General features: G+C 46.6%; 1 protein-coding gene across 1 annotated transcript; it reads left to right on the top strand.

Annotated features, from left to right (window-relative positions):
• Positions 1-555: 555 nt before the first annotated feature.
• On the top strand, positions 556-27,066 carry LOC122133947 (transmembrane channel-like protein 7). The gene is made up of 16 exons (XM_042765948.1): positions 556-870; positions 10,208-10,442; positions 10,678-10,826; positions 11,228-11,386; positions 11,642-11,727; positions 11,818-11,960; positions 12,088-12,235; positions 12,319-12,492; positions 12,566-12,720; positions 15,534-15,648; positions 23,977-24,074; positions 24,152-24,335; positions 24,670-24,800; positions 24,875-25,030; positions 25,421-25,499; positions 26,609-27,066. Exons 1-16 carry the CDS (start codon positions 852-854, stop codon positions 26,771-26,773), a joined length of 2,196 nt encoding a protein of 731 aa, XP_042621882.1. The 5' UTR covers positions 556-851; the 3' UTR covers positions 26,774-27,066.
• Positions 27,067-27,522: the final 456 nt, after the last annotated feature.

The raw sequence follows: 27,522 nt of genomic DNA, 5'->3' as shown, positions 1-27,522 counted from the left end.
CCAGAATAGTATTAAAACAAAAGAAAATGGAAACACTTATGAAAAAATACAGGTTTGCAATCTTAACATTAGAAAATATGAAACAGCATGACATGCATACAAAATACAGAAGTGCTAAAGTTGGTTAAAACATTTGTAGACATTTCCTGCATGACTGCACTTCAAAAACACAACAAAGGGAAAGACCATTGCCTTATATAGTGTCTGTCTTATTGTTTGTGGGCTTTATGTTAAAAAAAAAAAAAAACAACATGGCTTTAAACACTTTCGCTAGGTATTTGAGTAAATGAAAACACAATACTTACATTTCAGTGTGAAGTCCTCCACAGAACTCTCACCTGCCTCTGAATATAAACACCTTCGTCATATGCGCGCAAGTGATTCTGGGACATGGTAGGGTGCGAAGTGTCCATAAGATGTACACTTCATTTTAATGGGAAATGAAGGGCGCATTTGCAGTCACTTTCGAAACTCGTCAGCCTTCGTCGCGCCGCGGTGACGCATTCACACTTCAAATGCGCACTTCGGAGTCCATGCACTAAACTTTGGGACACAGCTAATGTGTCTCAGGTTTCTAACCGTCATGCACTGCTTCGCTCGGTCTGCGCAGCGCCGCCTGCAGTCGAGCACACAAACATCAACACACCTACACATCAACACACAAACATCAACACACCTACACATCAACACACAAACATCAACACACCTACACATCAACACACAAACATCAACACACCTACACATCAACACACAAACATCAACACGGTTTGCTTTCAGTATCGCAGCACTCATTAACACACAGGCGGTCAAGCGCTGGTCAGGCGTCACGGGAGAGTTTGATCCGGATCAGGATGGACGCGCCCGATGCAGGTAAGTTTCGGCAGAAGTTTATGATTATGATAAGTTTTGCGCGTAACTTATTGTGAGGTGTAATCACACAAACGGGTTTTAACATGGTTAATGAGATGAAACGATGGATATCCGAGTGTATTTTCCTTGATGATGAAATATGAAACCCGCCGCACCGAGGAATGCCTGCGTGTTTTACTTTTGTGGAGCGTTTATCTTGATGTTCGACGGTAAAGGCGCTGCGAGTCTCGACGCGTTTGATGAAGAAGAGAATCGCACTGAAGACAGATACAGAAGTCGCATGAAGACAGCGGCAGGGGGGACTGCGAGTCATTCAGCCAAGTATGGTGACCCATACTCAGCGTTTGATGAAGAAGTGAACAGAACACACACCCGGATCGCCACTGAAGACAAGATTGAGGGTGGAGAGAGCGCTGTACATTCACTGTTCCCCACCCACAATTCCTGGGGGACACTAACTCACAACCCTTCGATTGGGAGTCCGACTCTCTAACCATTAGGCCACGACTTCCCATAGTCTTCATCATGTACAGGGGGTAGTTGGTGAATTTAATGCCGTCTGAATCCAGGATGTCGGTGTAAAAATCCCCGGCCGAGTTACTGCTGGTTTTTGACAAACACCGAGGTCGTGTGTTAATTGAATTGCGGTCCGAATCCACATCTCTGAGTTTACCAGAAGAAATCGATTCAAAATGCTGGGGGTGCTCCCAGGACCTGTTTGAAAACCACTGCGAAGGTAACGTTGTCCTTCAGTGTAATTTGCATACATATTTATTTCTGAAATGCTGGAAAGTATTTAAAAGAACAATACTTCATAACTGCTCCACAAAAGCGACTGGGAACAGAAAAAGAAGAAAAGCACGTAAACATTCAGAAAGGGTCTTTATTATGGCCGCAGCAGGTATGCAATACAGTTTTAAAATGTGTATTGTTATAAACAGATATATATATATATATCAGTGGCATGCAGTGGTGTTTTAAAATGAGGAGACAGTTTTATATATAAATTTATATTTATATATGAATATTACATAAAAAAGAGAACAACTATAATTCTATTTTTGTATTTTATTAATATTATTATTTTTAATTTAATATTATACTAATTATACATTTCATACATTTCACATTCATTTATGCATTTTTATATTTATTCCAAAATAATAACTAAAGGCAGTAACAATTTGAACAATATTCTGGAAACAGTTTACAATAAGGTCTCAACAGATTAGACACTGCCTCCCTAGCCTCCTCCTTGGAAAACGCCCCTGAGATATATATATATATATATATATATATATATATATATATATATATAATATATGAGAAACAATTACCATCCGAATTGGGCTTAAGGATCTGATCTCTGCTGTTACAGTGCGTGAAACAGTGACCGATACATCTGTGTGTGTCACTGCGGTCCTTCAGATCATCAGCCGCTCCTGTTACATTTACAACCGAAATAGATCCGAACAGGATTAGGTTTCAGGCTTTTGTTTATACTCACACATGCACAAATATATGCAGTAATTCTTTATATTCTTAATTGAAACAGACACATTTAACTTCATTTACTTATGTAAATAAGTCATAAGTGAAATATTGTGTCAGAAGTTGTGTGCAAACACTTTAGTTTAAGGATCAGTTCTCAGTCTTAACTAGTTGCTTATTAGCATGCATATCACTAGCATATTGGCTGTTTATTTGTTCTTATAAAGCACATTAATGCCTTGTTCTGCATGACCAGATTTAGATCTCTTAATCCACACCATACCTAAACTTAAGGACTATCTCACTAACTATTCATAAGTAGCAAATTAGGAGTTTATTAAGATAAAAGTCAGCCTTTAATAGTGAGAATTGGTCCCCAATTGGTCCCCAAGCTAAAGTGTGACCAAGAAAACCTGAGTTTTCAACACTATCTCAATTCGTACGTATTTTACGAGGTGGCTAATTCATTTGACCTCACTCGTACGATTTGTCTAAACCCCAGTGACGGGTAGGTTTAGGGGTGGGGTTAGGTGTAGGTCATTTGTACAAATTCATACGAATTGTGCAACTCTGAAAATATGTACGGTTTGGCAAAAATCATATGAATTTGTACGAGTGTGGTCGTATGAATTAGCCACCTCGTAAAATAATTGCCATGAGATCGGGCTGGAGTTTTAGACTTCATTGATAAGTATGAATATAATTATTCTAAAAGACTGTTAATTACTTCAGTTCTTATGCTTATGTTAGATCTGTTTGTTTCCCCAAACACATGAATATAGCAGGCTTTTCCCAGATTTCTACTAGCTGTAGCGAGTTTTGTCACGCTACCAAAATTTCAGTATTCTGTACCAGTACCAGTGAAAGTCCACGGTTCTCAGTACCAAAGCAAAACACAAAAACTAATTATTTTTATTAATAAAGTCAAAAATAAAATGTACAAAAATCAATGCCATTCTTTATACTTATTTAAAACTGTGTTTCAGGTTTTTTCTGCAAGTAATAAAAGTATGAAAAAAAAGTTTCATCCAAAAGTTTTTGTCATATTTTTGCTGCCGCTGAAAAACATCTGTAAGCTCTTGCCTGTTTTAGGGTTTGCTGGTGTGTTTCAGGATCTTTCTCAGCCTGCAGCTGTAAAAGGAAACTTTAATATACTTAAGTTAGCTTAAAAAAAGCCTAGAACTGTTTTTTGACGGACTGATATGACATAAACACTGTTAACCATTTGTACATTCTCTAAAGCGCATATTTTAGATTCACAATTCATTTAAAAGCCTCTGGTGTATAAAAATATTAAATACCACCATGTCCTCTTGTTTTTTTTTTTTTGTTTTTTTTTTACCCCAATAAATGTTATAGGAGCATTAAATAGTTAATGAAACTTCATTCTAATGCTCAGTATATTAGCGTTAGCCGCACTTATGCTAACTATGCAAACGCTAATGTTTATTTCAATCCGACATTCAAATTAAAATATGGAATAATATTTATAACACACTGCGTTAATTGATATTTACCTGTTTGAACTCTTTCATTTGATCCGGGTGTCTGTGTTTAAAGTGTTTTGTTAGTTTGATGTGTTTCCTCCTTTTGACGTCGCCCTGTCTCGAGGCTTTTATGAAGAGAACGCATCTGCGCACCTTTCGGATAGCGCTTAAAGAACCGGGTTGACCGGGTACTCGGTACCACCGGTACTTAAGAAAAAAACTGGTACTGTAATCTTTTACCGGATTTTTGACAACACTAGCTGTAGCTCTGTAACCAGGATCTCAGTCTCATCATGTCTACAGCAGAACACTGCCATAGAGAACTGAAATATGGGGAAATTATAGAGAATATCACCCCAAAGTTTTGGGGTGTTTTAAAAAAACTACACTCTCTCACACATACCAAGCTCAGTAGGTTCCCCCTTAAACAATCTGTCCCATTCAAAGCCAAAGACTTTAGATGTTGCACTCCTATTACTTATGACTGAAAGAGGGTGTAACACGCAGTACGACAGAATAGTCCCGCCTTCTCAATAAAAAAGCCAATCACCAATGGGCTAGTATCAGATCTCCGCCATCTTGGATTACGGTCTTGTGAGTGTGTGCATAGATACTTCCGGTTATGCTAAACGCCTGTGCAGAGAACTGGAGAAATCCAAATATTACCTTCCATATATGTTAACAGGATTTATAATATCACTTCAAATGCAAATAAGATCTACACTGCTATTATTACTATTCTATAAACGTAAACTTAGCCACTGCAAATGAAACAAACACACTAATGGCCCCACTGAACAAAAAAAATACACTAATGTCAATCCCTTCTGTTCACCAAATGAAAGTTGAACTCATGGTATGTACTCACAGCTACATAATGTCTTTTTCCCTTACAAAATTATATAAATGTACAAATTACTTATTTCTCAAAAATGTTTGTATTACATTTATTTTTTAAATGAAAAAAAGGGCTGTAAAATTATACAACTAATACATGACTAATTTTAATATTTGTTTTATCTGATAATTAGTGCAAAAGAAATCATAAAAATATACATGTGCTGCTTATAGACAGATAATGATTTATGCTGCAGATCTTTCACAAAACAGATAAACATTGATAAAAACACACATGAATGCAGATACCGATCTTTTAATTAATGCAAACCTACCATAATTACATTACGTTAAATTGTACAGTTACAGTTATAAATTATGTTATCAAATAAAGTTAATAAAACATACATGCTTTATCAGAAATCTCTGTCTCGTTTGATAGTCGGAAACCTTATGGTCTTATAGATAACAGTCAGAACAAAATCAGCTCTCCGAGAATGTAAAGTGTTGCAGATTTGAGTGGTTTGTGTTTGAATGAAGAGATCGCTGTGGACTGATTATCCGCTGACGCTGAACCGCACAATCAACAGAAGAAAGAAGAAAACAATCTCCGCGTTGTATCTTGATGAATTTCCACACAGAGGTACCCAACAACGCAGGGAGAATGTTTTATCATGTCTTTGATATACCACTATCCGCTGTTTAATTTGAAAAACATTAATTATATCCATCTAGCCAAGTTTCGTATGTAAGTATCCCCTACAGTAAATGCGAGCGTCTTAAGACCCGAAGTAAGTGCACACACTCGCGTCGCCTAAGCTCACCGGCGACCGTCTTGTGCACCGAGCCCATAGGGGTTGGGTACCGAAACCTGGTACCAGTATGGCACCGAAACCTGTAACCGGTATGTACTAGAACTGAATCAGAGCTCAGATCTCGGTGCTTCATTTCGGTGCCATGTCCGAGTGATCGATTGCAACAGTAGTGCGCTGGTTCTCCGAAATGGACGTAAGAAGCATCATCAGCGGCACCGCATGTGAAAAATAATTTCCCGACTGAGAAAATGCACGTGAACTCAAGTAGGAAAGCTCTAGTAATAAAAATCCAACACATCTTTGTAGTAACGAGAGTGTCCATGTTGTTTTCACATTCCGACGTAAAAGCAGAACTCGGGAAGTCGGAGCATCCGAGGAGCGTGACTGCAGGAATTACACTTGCTCTGATGGCAGCAGGTAGCCTTCCGTTAACTAAGATAAACATGCTCAAATTAAAATGCCTAAAGCTTAACTTCCCTTGTATTCACATTTCTAAACCTGTAAAAAGAGAACATTATAACCTCTTTACTCCACAACACCAGTCAGATGCTTCCTTTTGTGATCTGATGTGGCTTCTTGTCACAGAATGAGGCAGAAAATATTTTCCTTAGGCTACTTTAAAAAGAATACATCGATTAGCAATGGATTATACATATACTTAACTACTATGAAAATACCAGAGATGGCAAGAATAACACAGATAAACTATATTGTTGCAGCTGAGTGTTTATTGCCTTTGTTTTATCATTCAAAACGTTTACATGTTCTGTTTACTCAGTTACAGCTATAATAGTCATACGATGTGCGATAACATTGTTTAATATTGCGATGACGATATGACTTGCGATAAATATTCAAATGTGAATTTTAGCTATACTGTTCCCATGTCTTAGTGCTTTAATAGGTTCTTTGCGAACATAGAACCTAAACATTGAATAGCCTATTCCCACTGAATAAAGAAATCAAATAGATAATTTTTGACATGCTTTTATTGAACAAATTGCACATAAATGAGGCATTATAACTATAAGAAATTAATGTTCAATTTCCCCTGCTCCTTTCAAAATATTTTCTAGTAACCTCAACAAAAACATCTCTCTTTGAATAAAACAAATGTGGGGGAAAAAACTTTTATAATTAAATGAATAAATAACTGTAATAACTGTAATGGCTCTCACTACTACAATCCTTAAGGGCTCATAAAACCAGCCAAAAAAATATCTGCCCCTTAGGACAAGTTACTGCCTTGGTTATTTCTTTAGGGCAAGTTCTTGGCCAAGAAAACCAGCATGTTAACTTCGCTAGGTTTCAAACATGTACGCAGACATGTTACCACATTCCCTGAAGTGCTGAAGAGCCTCTCTGAGGGAGAACTACTTCCGAGCAAGTTTGGTCAGCTTAGGGTAGGTGACCTGGTGGAGTTTCCACCAAGCCAGAGGGTCTGCTTCACTGTGAATGATGGGGAGAACAAGAAGTTGTTAACTTCAGCTTCAACAGCTTGCTCCAGATGCATGAAAGATGCTGCTGGAGTGGGGCTTGGATTTGTTTTGAGCAAACTGCCCAATGATCGCTTTGTCTTTTTTTCGCTGGGTGGCTCCATGGTCTGGGCCTCTGTGTTCTTCGAAGGTGTCCCTTCCTTCTGTGCTGAGACTTTCATTTCTGACATGATCCTGCTCTTGATGTCCTCAACTTTTTCCCTGCTGATGTAGGTGACCTTGAACCTGGGGTCCATGAAGGATGCGATGTCCAGAAGTTCTTGTGTTCCTGGGTCATCATACTTTGTATTCATGTAATCCAGGATTTTCACTTAATGGACTTGGTTAAATCTGTGTCATCTTCCTTTTCTACAAGAACTGATGTCTTTAAAAGATGAAGGACGGGTTTCACATATGAAACACTGACATAGATTTCCCCGGAAAGAGCATCAGTAAATTCCTGCAAAGGGAATAATGCCAGGTCTACAGACTCTAGTACATCCAGGTCCTGCCAGGAGGGAACCAGATGCCGTGTTTTCCGGTCTGCCGATAGGACATCAGAAATGGCCCGCCGCTGCTCCAAGACCCTGCCTTGAGCCCCACCTAGTTGGACATTCTGTGAGGAGTGAGTGCTCAGGGAGGTTGTGCTCCTGTTGTGCTTTTTTCAGTGCCGTCTTCTGCTTCCAGCTGTGGGAAAAATGTCCCATCAATTTTTTGCACAGCCCAGCAGCACGGTCAGTAAGGCTGTCATCCTTAACAGCATTTCCTGGAAAGAAGATAAGAAATAAATTGTTACAAACTATTCAAACTACCAGTAATCATTGTAGCCAATTATTTAATTATTATTGAATTATTTATAATTAATAATAATTTAACTAAATTAAATTAAATGTAATAATAATATAATTTTTTAATTATTGTAATAAATTAGTATTTCAGAGGCTGCATAATTAACTACAATTCTTACACAGTGATAATCCAGTACTATAGGCTCTAGCCCTGTTAGATAAATGCTGACCATGCAGTGGGGAAATACAACTTAAATTAATATTCTTAATTTTACAAGTGCTCCGTTTTTGCTATTGTTTATTTCATCTTAATAATATTCAGACAGTTACCTACATGACATCACATGCTTTTCCCCACGGAGAACTCAATCTCTGTCAACACAGTGCAACTGACAAAAATTAAATTATGTAATAAACCAGGGCAGACATAATCATCTTATGACTAATATGGTCTGTTGTTCAAGTAATAAAATAATACTTGCAATAGCCTACAATAGTACCATTTATTACATGGCTTGGTTGAATTCTAATGTAGAATGTGGTTTGTTATTTCTTGATAACAGCCGCTGCTAAGTATAACACATTGTTGCCATGAAAAACAGAGCATTGGCATGGACATGGATTCTAACCGTAGAGACGGAGCGTACTATTTTCTTTAGCTGAAGCAATACAGTCCTTTTTAAATCAATAAACTCCTTTTTAAATCAATATTTTTGAAAGGTAGCTATGTGATAAGCGGGATAATGTAGAGCGAGGCGGTTGTTATAGCGAATACAACCCCGACAGGCTGATTAGGACCCCGACGCCAAGCGTAAAGCACATATCATTTACACTTACCAATGGCAAGATGCAGCCTATGGCCAAAGCACTGAAGTCTGACCCAGTGGTTGAGTTCTGAGGCTTTCACAATGTTTGCCCCGTTCTCGGTGGTGATGCAAACCAGCTGCTCTTCCCGCAAGTGCCAGCATCACTTAGTCCACACGCAATGTTTTCTGCAGTGTGTTGTCCGGGGAAGTAGGCTCTCTGTAGACATCAGGTTTTCAGTTCAAAGTCTTGATCCAGAAAGTGCACAGTGAGGCTGATGTAGGGCGCTGTGGTACAAGTGTAGTGTTCAACTTGACTCAGTTCCGATTCCATGGTCTCCCTGCATGCGTCATACATTTTTGGAATGGCTACTTGCGAAAAATAAGTCCGTGATGGAATCTGGTATCTTCGGTCCAATTTGGTTATCAGGCTCACAAAACCGTCTTTAGTCACTGTGTTTATAGGCATCATGTCCTTCGCCAAATAACGAGTTATGGCCGCTGTGATTTCTCTGTAGTGTTTGGATGTTGTGTCATAAGGAGTCACACTCGCAAAACTCTGAGAAATGGACTGTTGTTGTAGGGATGGCAAAGTTTTAGATTTGCTACTCGATGTTTTTGGTTTAGTTGTTTGGCTAGTTTTGAATTGTCCGTGTAGGTCTTTATGATTGTGTGATGGAGGTTGGTCGTGTTTCCTCTTGAAGTCGCCACCACTGTTCGGCATGTTTTACACAGTACCTGTGTTTGTAACGGGTCATCTCTCCTAAATCCAAAATAATTCCATATAGCTGAAGTGCTGTTCTTTTTCACCACAAGGTCTTCATCAGCCACCACATTTTCCTCACTCTTCTCTCCTTCCTCCGCCATCGTATTTGCTAACGGCTCAGTGTCGCAACTAAATTGTCACCTCACAAATCAATCTGAGCGTAGCTGACACTTCCTTGGGCTTCACCTGATTGGCCAAATGGCATGATCGCGCCAACCATGTCTTCAGGGCTAAACGTGATAGTTCAAATGTTTATTACATGTGCTTGGCGCATGTAATAAACTGTTTTCCCTTATTCATCGTGTCAAGCTGTCTGTTGTGATGTGTTCAACGTGCGAGTTCATATAGCGATGACGATGAAAATTTGATGTGTTGTTCGGCTCTAACCAGAACCATTTTAAAAGTATTGATTTGGCAGCGGTATCAAAAAAAATCCAAACGATACCCAACCCTAATCGCCAATTGATAAAGTGATCGCATCAATTTACACTATTTGAGCAAAAGAAAAAAACATTTATGAGACAGGTGTTGTCAGATTTCATTGATTTCAAATATGAAATTTAATCGTAAGCTTGGTGAACAAGTTTGGAGAATTTGATGTTGCCCATTCAAAGAGATAGCTGCACTTGCATGATCAATCATGATAAATACATTTGGACTTTAGTTTTGAGTCTAAGGAACAAGAATGTGTACATTTCTAAAAGTCCATGCACTTTGAATTGTGCTCTAAAGATCAAATAGCTCGGACCATCTGAGCTGCGATATTGAGCTTGACACACAAATACACGTTTTATTTTAATATATGAGGCATTATTGAGGGAAGACGTGCAATATTAAGTGCCCTGAGCGCACACTCACACATTTCTGTGTGTCAGTGTTCTTCCCGGACCGACGGGCTCCTGCCAGTCACCTCCTGCTGGAGCAGCTGCCCAGTTATCAGTCTCTACTGTACCGGAGGAAGTCCAGCTCCAGCGGCAGCACCAGGAGGCGGGGCAGACAGCCGTCAATCAACAGTGGGAAATGGGCGGAGCAGAAACCTGTCCACAGCGGGGAGGAGCTCAAACCTGTGAGGGAGCTTCCCAAGAGCATGCAGGAGAAACGGCAGGAGAAGTGAGTGTGTGGATGCTGGAACTAGAGTATAATATCACCATTGTGGCGTACAGAGCTGTACTATATAGTTATTTATTCACATTGACTCAATTACCTCTGTAAGATAGTTCAGCAGCTCTCTGCTGGCTGACACATTTCTCCCATCTGACAATATGTGATTTGCTATCATTCGCACTGGAATACAGCTGTGTGTGTGTGTGTGTGTGTGTGTGTGTGTGTGTGTGTGTGTGTGCAGGCAGCAGCGTCTCCAGCAGGGCGGCGCTCTCACCGGCTGGGGTTTGTGGAGGCTCAATGTCCATCGCTCTCTGAAGCGTCTCAAGGAGGACGGGATGGATGTGCTCTCATCTCTGCAGCTCTGGAGGGCAGATATTCATCTCATCGAGGGTCAGCGTCTCTAACTGTGCTGTTACTGTCTTTTTGCTGTACATGTGATTGCTGGGATGTCAGTTTTTTATCAAGATGTTGAGGGGTTTGTGTCTGGCTTGTAGTCCAGTGATGAAGACACAAGTCAAGTCAAGTCAGCTTTATTTATATAGCGCTTTTAACAATACAGATTGTGTCAAAGCAACTGTACAGCATTAATTAGGAAATTAGTGTGTCAATAATGCAAAATGACAATAGTAAACACTCATTTTCAGTTAAGAGCAGTTCATCATTGAATTCAGTGATGTCATCATCCAGCTCAGTTCAGTTTAAATAGTATCTGTGCAATCAACACACATTATGAACTTGAAACACTGAGAGCGACACGTGCTGATGTGTTTTTGTGTAATTGTTTCTCTCAGGCATGTTTGGGACAGGAATCCTGTCGTATTTTTCATTCCTGCGCTTCCTGGTGCTTCTGAATTTCATCATGTTTCTGCTGATGTTTGTGTTTGTGATGCTGCCGGTGATTATCACGTCACACAGTGCACACAACGTCACCTACAGCAGCAGCAGCAACGGTAACCACACACACACACACACACACACACACACACACACACACACACACACACCTCTCTGTTACACACACACACTCACACACACACCACAGCGTTAGACACACACACACACCACTGCGATACACACACACCTCTCTGTTACACACACACACACACACACACACACACACACACACACACACACACACACACACACACACACACAGCTCTCTGTTACACACACACACTCATGTGTGCGGTGTGTGTTGTGTGCAGTGAGTGCGTGCAGTGAGTATCTGGGCTCCTCTCGCCAGGGTCTCGTCGTGTTTCATGAGCACATCACAGACCTGCTGTCTGGAACGGTGAGACGCACCCGTCAGCACACATCACTCAATACAGCATCTGCTGACACAACCCTATAACTGTGTGTGTGTGTGTGTGTGTGTGTGTAGGGCTTCCTGGAGCACACGTACCTCTTCTACGGTTACTATAAGCTGGAGTTCATTCATTCCCACTTCACCTACAACCTGCCGCTGGCGTATCTGCTGGCCACCGTCACGTACCTGCTGCTGAGCCTCGTCTGGATCGTCAAGAGGTCAGTTAGACGATTGAGAGCTCACACACACTGGTTTGTTTCTCCCAGTGGTGTGTGTGATTGTGAAGATCGGTTGAGATCAGTTCTTGGAAGAGCTTCACTGATGATATTTGGGTGTTTTGTTTAGGTCTGCGGCCGGTTTCAAGCGCAAGCTCATACAAGACGAGGACCGCTTCCAGAGCTTCTGCAATAAGGTCTTCGCCGGCTGGGACTTCTGCATCACCAACGAGAACGCTGCACGTCTCAAGCGGAGCAGCCTACTGTACGAGCTCAAGGTGCGTTTGCTTTTGGTCTGTGGGAACGAGACTCAGACGAGACGCCAGTGACCATAATCATTAATCTCATCATGTTGTGATAGATGGATCTAGAGGAGGAGCGAATCAAGCGCAAGATGGCCAACCGCACGCGCGGCGAGAAGTGTCGCATCTACGCTCTCAGAGCCGCTCTCAATCTCTTCGTCATGGCCGTCCTGGTCGCCTGCTTCTACTGCATCTACGAGGCCACGGTCTTCTCGCAGCGGAAGCAGGCGGAGGTGAGTGTGCGCTTCTTTAGTTCCTTCTTTTATTTCTGATCTTCTTTCCGGTTACGTTTATGTGTGTGTTCAGGATCAGAAGAGTAACTTCCTGCTGGAGCTGGTCGTGGAGTATCTGCCCTCCATCGTCATCACACTGGCCAACTTCATCACGCCGCTGATCTTCAACCTCATCATCAACTTCGAGGACTATTCGCCTGCGTTTGAGATCCGCTTCACATTAATGAGGCAAAGTGCTTTCTGCAAACACTCAGAGTCACCAGTCGAGCGTCCCACTGTCCTCTAGTGCAGCACTTCTCAGTTCCACAGGGTTCCCACGGGTCCTTGAAATCCTTGAAAGTTTGTGAATCTGAAAAAACTAATTTCAAGGCCCTGGAAAGTTTTTGAAAATAAGCATACATTGACACAGGTCCTTGAAAGTGCTTGAATTTATTTTGTGCAAGAAGTTTTATGGAAAAAAATCCATATTATTCCCTCTGGTCCACTAATGTGTTATTTTGCCAACACTTCGTGGCCTATGCGTACTAGCTTGCTTGACTTACATTAGTTACGCGCATTTACGCGTTACGTTAAGTATTTCCCACGTGAGGTACTTTGTGTTGAAGGTTGCCATGACGTTAGAGTGACCATATTTCCTCTTTTCCTGGACATGTCCTCTTTTTGGATCTAAAAATATGCCTCTGGCTGGGATTTCTGAATCGCCCAAAATGTCGGGGATTCGGCTTTTGCTTTCTATAGTCGCCAATGATTGTTTGCGTTTTTGTATTAGAGCGCTGCAAAGGACTGTTTTCTTAATCCTGCTTCCACTGAATTTCTGACCATTATTGCCCACTCCGGTGATTTTTGTGTCCAGTCCCGCCTGCTCCTGCAAACATTCTAATATTGCATCATTATCGCACATCAGAGAGCATCTATCAATACGCAGAGTATTTAAATCTCTTTTAAATGAGCGCTCGCTGTTCACTTTCACTTGTTTACGCGATCATGCACACTCTGTGTAAAGTAAGATCAGATATTTGTCATTAAGCTCAGGATCTGTTGAGCAGCAGATCCTCCAGCCATCTCTCTCTCCTCAACCCATGATCAGTCAAATCTGACTCCTGCAGCTCGTGTTGAATGCAGGGTTGCCAAGTCTGCATTTTTTTTTTCCCTATGGCTACTTTTAAACCCACAATTAAATGATTCACAACCAACATTTAAAAAATTCAAATATTGAAAAAATTACAATTCACTAAAAAGCTTTTATAAAAACATCCACCATTATGTCTAGAGGTTGACCAATAGTGGATTTTGCCGATACTGATAGCTAGATTGGACCACACTGGCCGATACCGATTAATTAACCAATAGTTTTTAAAATGGATAAAAATTACTATCGCCAATAATAGTAATAGTAAATGTTGAAATAACCACACTCTAACAAGGAACAATACTTACACAGCTTTCATTAATCTTAATGTTACAAATGGACTCTTATTTTAAAGATGCACATCTTTAAATATATACACAAAGGCCATAGCATTACAATTATACCAGCACAACGTATAGTCAAACTTTAACTGAATCTATTCTTGAACACTTAATGATTATCTAATCAAAATAAAAGAGCAGCGCTGAGTCTAGGAGAACTCACCGGTATCACACACACTCCGGACGCGTCATGTCCAATTTGAGCAGCGGTCTAAAACTGTTTAATTATTCACCAAACGGACAGAAGTTTACTTTAAGAATGAACAATAAGGCATAGATAAGTTTGAAGTTCAGTGTTTAAAAAACGAAGCAAACGGAAAGAGCGATCTATATTATAAATCTATAAATGAAGCATACAGACTTTATTAGAGCCACAGAAAGACAAACGTTTAGATGAAAATGCTCAATAAACAATTCAATATGTACATTAACAACGATTCGGGGCGAATATAATCATATAAAAAACTATGTGAATGGCGCTCTGTGGCACGGCAGGATTTTCTGTCAGCTGCATTTAAATCCGGGTCTGAAGTTTCTCGCACTGTTCAGCGTGCAGCATCATGTGTCTAAACAAATAGCACGTGCTGTCAGTGATTTCAACCACTAGAGGCCGCTCTCGCACTGTATAATGAAAACAGAGCCTTCTCAGCCGCTCCAGCAATGGACACAACGCGGAAAACTATCAGCATGGAGTTTTGCCGATAACCGATTGTTCCAACTTTCAACTATCGGTGCCGATTAATCAGCAAAACTGATACATCGGTCGACCTCTAATTCTGTCTATGATAAAACTGTGCTGATGTTTAGTTTTGTGAAGGAGGGCCACTGGTAGTAAGCTTTTTAGCTGTGGTTATGATCAATATGTATAACAGTAACTGTAAAAAATGTATTTTAGGTATGGAAATGATATTATTTTCAGTTTTGATATTTGGGATATGGTCATTGGACTACTTTGGGCACTACTTTAACCACCAACCAACCACACCCCCGCCCCCCGCCCCACCTACTGTCCTCTTTTTGGAAAACTAAAATGTGGTCACCCTACATGACGTTCATGTGCGCACAAAACTACTAGGATGGTACCTCAACGTTTCACTGACACACTGTGAAATTAATGTTGAATTGCTTTGCTTACGATAATGTAAGCCCATGAGGTAAGAAAAACTTAAAAGCATATTCATATATCTTAAAACTTCTGCTTACATGAGCCTAAGCTCTTTCCAATAAAATCCATGCAAAAGTTAGTATCATTTTAGAATACAGTATAGGATGTATTGAATATTCTTCAGTTTTATGCAAAACAGAAATACAACAAATAGAATGTCAGATCTCTGTCATGGCCAGAAATAAATGCAAAAAAAAAGAAGCTTTTTTTGCATAGTTGAGTTTGAGATATAAACCGTAACAATGTATCTTACAAGACAACACGATGTAACCTCGCTCTCACTTGAAATGTGTCCCCACATCAAGTCCTTGAATTTGAAGTTTAAGGTGTGGGAACCCTGGTTCCAGTCCCGGCTGCAGGACTGGGGTGGGGAAACGTGTGTGATTTTCATTGTGTGTGTGTTTAGGTGTGTATTCATGCGTTTGGCCAGTATCGGTGTGCTGCTCTTCTCTCTGTGGGACCAGATCACGTCCTGTAGAAATTCAGGCTGTCCCTGCGGCTACAACCATCAGCTCTACCCCGTACGTATCACGCACTCTCACACAACCACGCAGACACACTCTCGCTCACACACACACACACACACACACACAGACACACTCTCGCTCGCACGCACACACAGACACACTCTCGCTTGCACGCACACACAGACACACTCTCGCTCACACAGACACACTCTAGCTCACACAGACACACTCTAGCTCGCACGCACACACAGACACACTCTCGCTCGCACGCACACACAGACACTCTCGCTCGCACGCAAACACAGACACACTCTCGCTCGCACGCACGCACACACAGGCACACTCTCGCTCGCACGCACACACACACAGACACACTCTAGCTCGCACGCACACACAGACACTCTCGCTCACACACACACACACAGACACACTCTCGCTCGCTCGCACACGCACACACAGACACACTCTCGCTCGCACGCACACACAGACACACTCTCTCGCTCGCTCGCACGCACACACAGGCACACTCTCGCTCGCACGCACACACAGACACACTCTCGCTCGCACGCACACACAGACACACTCTCGCACTCACGCAAACACAGAGACACTCTCGCTCGCTCGCTCGCACGCACAGGCACACTCTCGCTCGCTCGCACGCACACACAGACACACTCTCGCTCGCTCGCGTCGCTCGCACGCACACACAGGCACACTCTCGCTCGCACGCACACACAGACACACTCTCGCTCGCTCGCACGCACACACACAGGCACACTCTCTCGCTCGCACGCACACACAGACACACTCTCGCTCGCTCGCTCGCTCGCACGCACACACAGGCACACACTCTCTCTCGCACGCACACACAGACACACTCTCGCTCGCTCGCACGCACACACAGGCACACTCTCGCTCGCACGCCACGCACACACAGACACACTCTCGCTCGCACGCACACACAGACACACTCTCGCACTCACGCAAACACAGAGACACTCTCGCTCGCTCGCTCGCGCACGCACAGGCACACTCTCGCTCTCGCTCGCACGCAAACACAGACACACTCTCGCTCGCTCGCACGCACACACAGGCACACTCTCGCTCGCACGCAAACACAGACACACTCTCGCTCGCACGCACGCACACACAGGCACACTCTCGCTCGCACGCACACACAGACACACTCTTGTTCGCACGCACACACAGACACACTCTCGCTCGCACGCAAACACAGAGACACTCTCGCTCGCTCGCACGCACACACAGACACACTCTAGCTCGCACGCACACACAGACACACTCTCGCTCGCATGCACACACAGACACACTCTCGCTCGCACGCACGCACACACAGGCACACTCTCGCTCGCTCGCACGCACACACAGACACACTCTCGCTCACACACACACACAGACCACTCTCTCGCTCGCATGCACACACAGACACACTCTCGCTCGCACGCTCGCACGCACACACAGGCACACTCTCGCTCGCACGCACACACAGACACACTCTCGCACGCTCACACACGCACACACAGGCACACTCTCGCTCGCACGCACACACAGACACACTCTCGCTCGCACGCACACACAGACACACTCTCGCACTCACGCAAACACAGAGAGACACTCTCGCTCCTCGCTCGCTCGCACCTCGAGGCACACTCTCGCTCGCACGCACACACAGGCACACTCTCGCTCGCACGCAAACACAGACACACTCTCGCTCGCACGCACGCACACACAGGCACACTCTCGCTCTCTCACGCAAACACAGACACACTCTCGCTCGCTCTTCGCACGCACACACAGGCACACTCTCGCTCGCACGCACACACAGACACACTCTCGTTCGCACACACACACAGACACACTCTCGCACGCACGCAAACACAGAGACACTCTCGCTCGCTCGCACGCACACACAGGCACACTCTTGTTCGCACGCACACACAGACACACTCTCGCTCGCATGCACACACAGACACACTCTCGCTCGCACGCACAGCACACACAGGCACACTCTCGCTCGCACGCACACACAGACACACTCTCGCTCACACACACACACACAGACACTCTCTCGCTCGCATGCACACACAGGCACACTCTCGCATGCACGCAAACACAGACACACTCTCGCTCGCTCGCACGCACACACAGGCACACTTGCTCGCACGCAAACACAGACACACTCTCGCTCACACACACACAGACACACTCTCGCTCGCACACACACACAGACACACTCTCGCTTGCACGCACACACAGGCACACTCTCGCTCCCACGCACACACAGACACACTCTCGCTCGCACGCACACACAGGCACACTCTCGCTCGCACCGCAAACACAGACACACACTCTCGCTCACACACACACACACACTCTCGCTCACACACACACACACAGACACACTCTCGCTCGCTCGCACACACAGACACACTCTCGCTCGCACGCACACACAGACACACTCTCGCTCACACGCACACACACACAGACACACTCTTTGCACACACGCAAACACAGACACACTCTCGCTTGCACGCACACACACAGACACACTCTCTCGCTCGCACGCACACACAGAAACACTCTCGCTGGCACGCACACACAGACACACTCTCGCTCGCGCACGCACACACAGACACACTCTCGCTCGCACGCACACACACAGGCACACTCTCACTCGCACGCACACACAGACACACTCTCGCTTGCACGCACACACACACCACACTCTCGCTCACACAGACACACTCTAGCTCGCACGCACACACAGACACACTCTAGCTCGCACGCACACACAGGACACACTCTCGCTCACACACACACACACACACAGACACACTACTCTCGCTCACACGCACACACAGACACACTCTCGCTCGCACGCACACACAGACACACTCTCGCTCGCACGCACACACAGGCACACTCTCGCGCTTGCACGCACACACAGACACACCTCTCGCTCACACGCAAACACAGACACACTCTCGCTCCACACACACACACACACAGACACACTACTCTCGCTCACACGCACACACAGACACACTCTCGCTCGCACGCACACACACAGGCACACTCTCACTCGCACGCACACACAGACACACTCTCGCTTGCACGCACACACAGACACACTCTCGCTCACACAGACACACTCTAGCTCGCACGCACACACAGACACACTCTAGCTCGCACGCACACACAGACACACTCTCGCTCGCACGCACACACAGACACACTCTCGCTCGCACGCACACACAGACACACTCTCGCTCGCACGCACACACAGGCACACTCTCACTCGCACGCACACACAGACACACTCTCGCTTGCACGCGCACACACAGACACACTCTCGCTCACACGACGCAAACACAGACACACTCTCGCTCACACACACACACACACAGACACACTACTCTCGCTCACCACGCACACACAGACACACTCTCGCTCGCACGCACACACAGGCACACTCTCGCTCGCACGCACACACAGACACACTCTCGCTTGCACGCACACACAGACACACTCTCGCTCACACAGACACACTCTAGCTCGCACGCACACACAGACACACTCTAGCTCGCACGCACACACAGACACACTCTCGCTCGCGCCACGCACACACAGACACACTCTCGCTCACACACACACACAGACACTCTCTCGCTCGCATGCACACACAGGCACACTCTCCGCTCGCATGCACGCAAACACAGACACACTCTCGCTCGCACGCACGCACACACAGGCACACTTGCTCGCCACGCAAACACAGACACACTCTCGCTCACACACACACACACAGACACACTCTCTCGCGCACACACACACACACACACACACTCTCGCTTGCACGCACACACAGACACACTCTCGCTCGCACGCACACACCAGACACACTCTCGCTCGCACGCACACACAGGCACACTCTCGCTCGCACGCAAACACAGACACACTCTCACTCACACACACAGACACACTCTCGCTCACACACACACACAGACACACTCTCGCTCGCACGCACACCACAGGCACACTCTCGCTCGCACACACACACAGACACACTCTCGCTCACACGCACACACAGACACACTCTTGCACACACGCAAACAAAGACCACACTCTCGCTTGCACGCGCACACACACACACACTCTCGCTCGCACGCACACACAGACACACTCTCGCTGGCACGCACACACAGACACACTCTCGCTCGCACGCACACACAGACACACTCTTGTTCGCACGCACACACAGACACACTCTCGCTCACACGCACACACAGACACACTCTCGCTCACACGCAAACACAGACACACTCTCGCTCACACACACACACACACAGACACACTACTCTCGCTCACACGCACACACAGACACACTCTCGCTCGCACGCACACATAGGCACACTCTCGCTCGCACGCACACACACAGACACTCTCTCTCGCTCGCACGCACACACAGACACACTCTCGCTCGCACGCACTCACAGACACACTCTTGCACACACGCAAACACAGACACACTCTCGCTTGCACGCACACACAGACACACTCTCGCTGGCACGCACACACAGACACACTCTCGCTGGCACGCACACACAGACACACTCTCGCTCGCACACACACACAGACACACTCTCGCTCACACAGACACACTCTAGCTCGCACGCACACACAGACACACTCTAGCTCGCACGCACACACAGACACACTCTCGCTCGCACGCACACACAGACACACACTCTTGCACACATGCAAACACAGACACACTCTCGCTTGCACGCACACACAGACACACTCTCGCTGGCACGCACACACAGACACACACTCTCGCTGGCACGCACACACAGACACACTCTCGCTCGCACGCACACACAGACACACTCTCGCTGGCACGCACACACAGACACACTCTCGCTCGCACGCACACACAGACACACTACTCTCGCTCACACGCACACACAGACACACTCTCGCTCGCACGCACACATAGGCACACTCTCGCTCGCACGCACACACAGGCACACTCTCGCTTGCATGCACACACAGACACACTACTCTCGCTCGCACGCAACGCACACACAGACACACTACTCTCGCTCACAGACGCACACACACAGACACACTCTCGCTCGCACGCACACACAGGCACACTCGCTCGCACGCACACACAGACACACTCTCGCTTGCACGCACACACAGACACACTCTCGCTGGCACGCACACACAGACACACTCTTGCACACACGCAAACACAGACACACTCTCGCTCACACACACACACAGACACACTCTCGCTCGCACGCACACACAGACACACTCTCGCTCGCACGCACACACAGACACACTCTCGCTCGCACGCACTCACAGACACACTCTTGCACACACGCAAACACAGACACACTCTCGCTTGCACGCACACACAGACACACTCTCGCTCGCACGCACACACAGACACACTCTCGCTGGCACGCACACACAGACACACTCTCGCTCGCACGCACACACAGACACACTACTCTCGCTCACACGCACACACAGACACACTCTCGCTCGCACGCACACACAGACACACTCTTGCACACACGCAAACACAGACACACTCTCGCTTGCACGCACACACAGACACACTCTCGCTCGCACGCACACACAGACACACTCTCTCGCTGGCACGCACACACAGACACACACTCTCGCTCGCACGCACACACAGACACACTCTCGCTCGCACGCACACACACACACACACTCTCGCGCTCGCACGCACAGACAGACACACTCTCGCTCGCACGCACACACAGACACACTCTCGCTCGCACGCACACACAGACACACTCTCGCTCGCACGCACACACAGACACACTCTCGCTCGCACGCACAGACAGACACACTCTCGCTGGCACGCACACACACACACACTCTCGCTCTCGCACGCACACACAGGCACACTCTCGCTCGCACGCACACACAGGCACACTCTCGCTCGCACGCACACACAGACACACTCTTGCACACACGCAAACACAGACACACTCTCGCTTGCACGCACACACAGACACACTCTCGCTCGCACGCACACACAGACACACTCTCTTGCTGGCACGCACACACACAGACACACTCTCGCTCGCACGCACACACAGACACACTCTCTCTCGCTCACACGCAAACACAGACACACTCTCGCTCACACACACACACACACAGACACACTACTCTCGCTCACACGCACACACAGACACACTCTCGCTCGCACGCACACACAGGCACACTCTCTCGCACGCACGCACACACAGACACACTCTCGCTTGCACGCACACACAGACACACTCTCGCTCGCACGCACACACAGACACACTCTCTCTGGCACGCACACACAGACACACTCTCGCTCGCACGCACACACAGACACACTCTCGCTCGCACACACACACAGACACACTCTCGCTCGCACGCACACACACACAGACACACTCTAGCACACACACAAACACAGACACACTCTCGCTCGCACGCACACACAGACACACTCTCGCTCGCACGCACACACAGACACACTCTCGCTCGCACGCACACACAGACACACTCTCGCTCGCACGCACACACAGACACACTCTCGCTCGCACACACACACACAGACACACTCTCGCTCGCACACAAAAACACACAGACAGACACACTCTCGCTCGCACGCACACACAGACACACTCTCGCTGGCACGCACACACAGACACACTCTCGCGCTCTCTCGCTCGCACGCACACACAGGCACACTCTCACACACACAGAAACACTCTCGCTGGCACGCACACACAGACACACTCTCGCTCGCACGCACACACAGGCACACTCTCGCGCAACACGCACACACAGGCACACTCTCGCTCGCACGCACACACAGACACACTCTTGCACACACGCAAACACACAGACACACTCTCGCTTGCACGCACACACAGACACACTCTCGCTCGCACGCACACACAGACACACTCTCTTGCTGGCACGCACACACAGACACACTCTCGCTCGCACGCACACACAGACACACTCTCGCTCACACGCAAACACAGACACACTCTCTCGCTCACACACACACACACACACAGACACACTACTCTCGCTCACACGCACACACACAGACACACTCTCGCTCGCACGCACACACAGGCACACTCTCGCTCGCACGCACACACAGACACACTCTCGCTTGCACGCACACACAGACACACTCTCGCTCACACACACACACTCTAGCTCGCACGCACACACAGACACACTCTAGCTCGAGAGCACACACAGACACACTCTCGCTCGCACGCACACACACAGACACACTCTCTCGCTCGCACGCACACACACAGACACACTCTCGCGCTCGCACGCACTCACAGACACACTCTTGCACACACACGCAAACACAGACACACTCTCGCTTGCACGCACACACAGACACACTCTCGCTGGCACGCACACACACAGACACACTCTCGCTGGCACGCACACACAGACACACTCTCGCTCGCACACACACACAGACACACTCTCGCTCACACAGACACACTCTAGCTCGCACGCACACACAGACACACACTCTAGCTCGCACGCACACACAGACACACTCTCGCTCGCACGCACACACAGACACACTCTCGCTCGCACGCACAGACAGACACACTCTCGCTCGTTCGCACTCACAGACACACTCTTGCACACACGCAAACACAGACACACTCTCGCTTGCACGCACACACAGACACACTCTCGCTGGCACGCACACACAGACACACTCTCGCTGGCACGCACACACAGACACACTCTCGCTGGCACGCACACACAGACACACTCTCTCGCTGGCACGCACACACAGACACACTCTCGCTCGCACGCACACACACACAGACACACTACTCTCGCTCACTCACACGCACACACACAGACACACTCTCGCTCGCACGCACACACAGACACACTCTCGCTCGCACGCACACACAGGCACACTCTCGCTTGCATGCACACACAGACACACTACTCTCGCTCGCACGCACACACAGACACACTACTCTCGCTCACACGCACACACAGACACACTCTCGCTCGCACGCACACACAGGCACACTCGCTCGCACGCACACACAGACACACTCTCGCTTGCACGCACACACAGACACACTACTCTCGCTCACACACACAAACACACTCTCGCTCACACACACACGCACACACAGGCACACTCTCGCTCGCACGCACACACAGACACACTCTCGCTCACACACACAAACACACTCTCGCTCACACGCACACATGCACACAAACACATCTGATACCTGTCTCTGACTGTGTCCTGTTCTGCAGTGCTGGGAGACTCACATTGGGCAGGAAATGTATAAGCTTGTGATATTCGACTTCCTGATCATTGCTGCCGTCATCATCTTCGTGGAGTTTCCAAGGAAGTATGAAAACCTTGCTGTTGCACATCTTCTTCAGAACTAGCTTGAGCTGAAGTGCTGAGAGTTCTTTGTTGTTTCAGGATCATTGTGAATTATTGCGACTGTGGTTTGGTCAAGTGGTGGGGTCAGCAAGAATTTGCCATCCCACAGAACGTGCTGGAGATTGTTTACGGCCAAACCATCTGCTGGATAGGAACCTTTTACTGCCCTTTGCTTCCTGCCATCAACACCGTCAAATACATCCTCGTCTTCTACCTGAAAAAGGTCACAGCTCGAGCTTGAGGGGAAAATAATGTTCCAGTGCCAGAAATGTTAAGGGTTCTAAAAATAAGCTTCCGTTTCTTTATGCTAAATATAATTTTCGAAATGTCAAATTTTATTCTTGTGTTATTCCAGCTTTTCTAGCCTGTTTTGGGTCTTCTGAGTAAAACTCAGTTTAAGGGGGCACGTCTTCTTTCAGACGTCAGTGTAAATAGCTAGGATCCTGTTAAAATGTTTATGGCAGCGTATGTGATGTGAGCAGGCACCTGACCGTATGGCAGTAAGTGACTGTAAATAAACGTCTTCTGATTAATTAGCCGCTCATTACCTTCTGTAGGTGTCTCTAGTGACCAACTGTCGTCCCGCCACTCGTCCATTCCGAGCTTCCAGCTCCAACTTCTTCTTCCTGGTGGTGCTGCTGATCGGTTTGGCTCTGGCGTCCGTCCCTGTCATCGTCAGTATTGCAGAGTGAGTCCACGGATCATAACAGACTCATGGGCGGTGTTGTGTGTGGTCGGCGGTTTCATTGAGGTGTGTTTCAGGATCCGCTCGTCGCGAGCGTGCGGCCCGTTCATGAGCTACAACACATCGTGGGAGGTGGTGCCGCGTGTGGTTTCCCAGCTGCCCCCCAGCCTGTGCTCCTTCCTGCAGGCGCTCGCCTCTGAGGCCTTCGCCGTGTCCTTCTTCGTCATCACCTGGTGAGGAAAATCAGCAGCGAGGTCTACATGTTGTCGTAGCTTACGAATGCGCAGTGGTTTCTGAGAAGGAGCCAAATAGAGATACATCCACTTTACTGCACTTCTAATTGAACTTAACCTTTAAGTGCAAATGTAATCATTTTAATTTTTTTCTTAAAAACTAAAATTCAAATTTCAGAAACAAACTACCTTGTGTTATTGTGAAAATGACCCACAGCACCACCTATCGTCCATCAGCACTAAAACTGGTTTGACCACAGATACTGTACCAGTGTGACATCAGCATGGCAGGTCTGCTGTGTATGAAACTGCAGTAAATCTGTAATCCTGTGTGTGTGTGTGTGTGTGTGTGTGTGTGTGTGTGTGTGTGTGTGTGTGTGTGTGTTGCAGTCTGGGGATGTTCTATGTCATCGCCTTGGCTGGAGCTCATAAGCGCGTAATTGAACATCTCCGAGATCAGCTGGCCATGGTGAGTCTCCACATGATGATGATGATAGCATCTGTTTTATCTGATCATTTTCTTATTTCAGTGCAACAAAAACTCTAGTTTCATTAACAGCCCAAATCTTCATGAATGTTTCATCTAACAGCCTTTGAACTAAATGCATCAGAAATTATTTCTAATATCTCAAAATCAGCCTGGTTTGAGTTTAGTAGTCACTAGAAATAAGGAGGGGTGCAGAAGTGTTTAATATGTGTGAACTGCAGATTGGTTGGATTAATACAAACTTATTTAATGAACTAATGGAACTTGTCCTATTAAAAGATTTGGATTTTTCAAGCAAGCCGTTTTCTGTAGAGTTTCAGCAAGTTTGAAGACTTCAAACAGGAAGCAGAGCTGAACCTTTCCAAGGCTTTTCTTTAATCAAGCACACTTGTTTAATCAAGTAAACTCCAAGGCTTTTGCATTAACAATATATTTGTACAACTGTGTTTCATGAGTGCTTTGATTTTTTTTTTTATGTCATGCTCTCTGGTGTCTACATGACAAAACTGGTCTGTTAGTTCAGTTGATGTTTTCCTGAAGAAACTGATCATGTTCTCTTTGGTCTGTCTGTCTGTCCGTCCGCCTGTGTGTCTGTGTCTGTGTGTGTGTGTGTGTGTGTCTGTCTGTCTGTCTGTCGGTGTGTGTGTGTGTGTGTGTGTGTGTGTGTGTGTCTGTCTGTCTGTCTGTGTCTGTCGGTGTGTGTGTGTGTGTGTGTGTGTGTGTGTGTGTGTCTGTCTGTCTGTCTGTCGGTGTCTGTGTGTGTGTGTGTGTGTGTGTGTGTGTGTGTGTCTGTCTGTGTGTGCGTGTCTGTCTGTCTGTTTGTTTGTGTGTGTGTGCGTGTCTGTGTGTGTGTGTGTGTCTGTCTGTCTGTCTTTGAGTGTGTGTTTCTGTGTGTGTGTCTGTCTGTCTGAGTGTGTGTGTGTGTGTGTGTGTCTGTCTGTCTGTGTCTGTCGGTGTGTGTGTGTGTGTGTGTCTGTCTGTCTGTGTCTGTCGGTGTGTGTGTGTGTGTGTGTGTGTCTGTCTGTCTGTGTCTGTGTGTGTGTGTGTGTGTGTGTGTGTGTGTGTGTGTGTGTGTCTCTCTGTCTGCACAGGAGGGTCATGATAAGCGTTTCCTCATTCAGAAGTTGTGTCAGGCTCAGCAGGCCGTTTATGCTCATTCTCCGGAGCGCAGGCCTCCGCGCGGCTTTCGTGGAAACCGTTATAAAGCTGGAATGTATTTAGTGGAGCCGTTGGTGGAGCTGGAGATGCAGGTGTGATGCCACTGGAACAAACTCTGTGAAGAGCCTCACCTGCTCCTCTCATCTGTCGCTACAGGAGTGTGTTTCCATGTACTTCTGTTGCACATTTAAAGCTGCTCTTAAACACTGTCACTCAGCACTAACTAGCCTTACACTTCTCCCTGTTAACAAAATCTACTGTCTAGTGTCTTGTGTTTGTCTTTTGTTCTGTGTTTAAAAAAAAATACATAAACTTTTGTAATTATCAGTTTGTTCTGAGTGAACTGCTTTACTGTTTGTACAATAAACATAAATATGAGGGTACAGAAAAATACGATTTCTGTCTGATTCACATCTAACAGAGTAACATTTAGAGATGCTGTATATAATGCTATACAGCTATATCCAGCGCCCGGGGAGCAACTGGGGGTTCAATGCCTTGCTCAAGGGCACTTCAGTCATGGGTATTGAGGGTGGAAGAGAGCGCTGTTCATTCTCTCCCTCCCACCTACAACTCCTGCCAGCACAGAGACTCAAACCTGTGACCTTCTGGTTACAAGTCCAAATCTCTAACCATTAGGCCACAGCTGCACCCGGTATCGCTATTCGCTGCTAGTAATGGAGGATGAAAGAATTGTCCCTGTTCCTCGTTCGGTGTACAAAGCTGAAGTGTGCCATCATTTGGGCTTTTGTGGTAACGTCCACCGCGGGACCGTGGCGTGTGAAGAGGGGCTCGCGCGGGGCGGGTCGAGGTGGGCGGTAGGGTCGCGGCGCGGCTGCAGCTTTCT

This window comes from Cyprinus carpio, chromosome A1, assembly GCF_018340385.1.
Source record: "Cyprinus carpio isolate SPL01 chromosome A1, ASM1834038v1, whole genome shotgun sequence".
Classification (NCBI taxonomy): Eukaryota; Metazoa; Chordata; class Actinopteri; order Cypriniformes; family Cyprinidae; genus Cyprinus; species Cyprinus carpio.
Note: the sequence above shows the minus strand (reverse complement) of the source record. Positions and strands in the feature narration are given on the sequence as shown.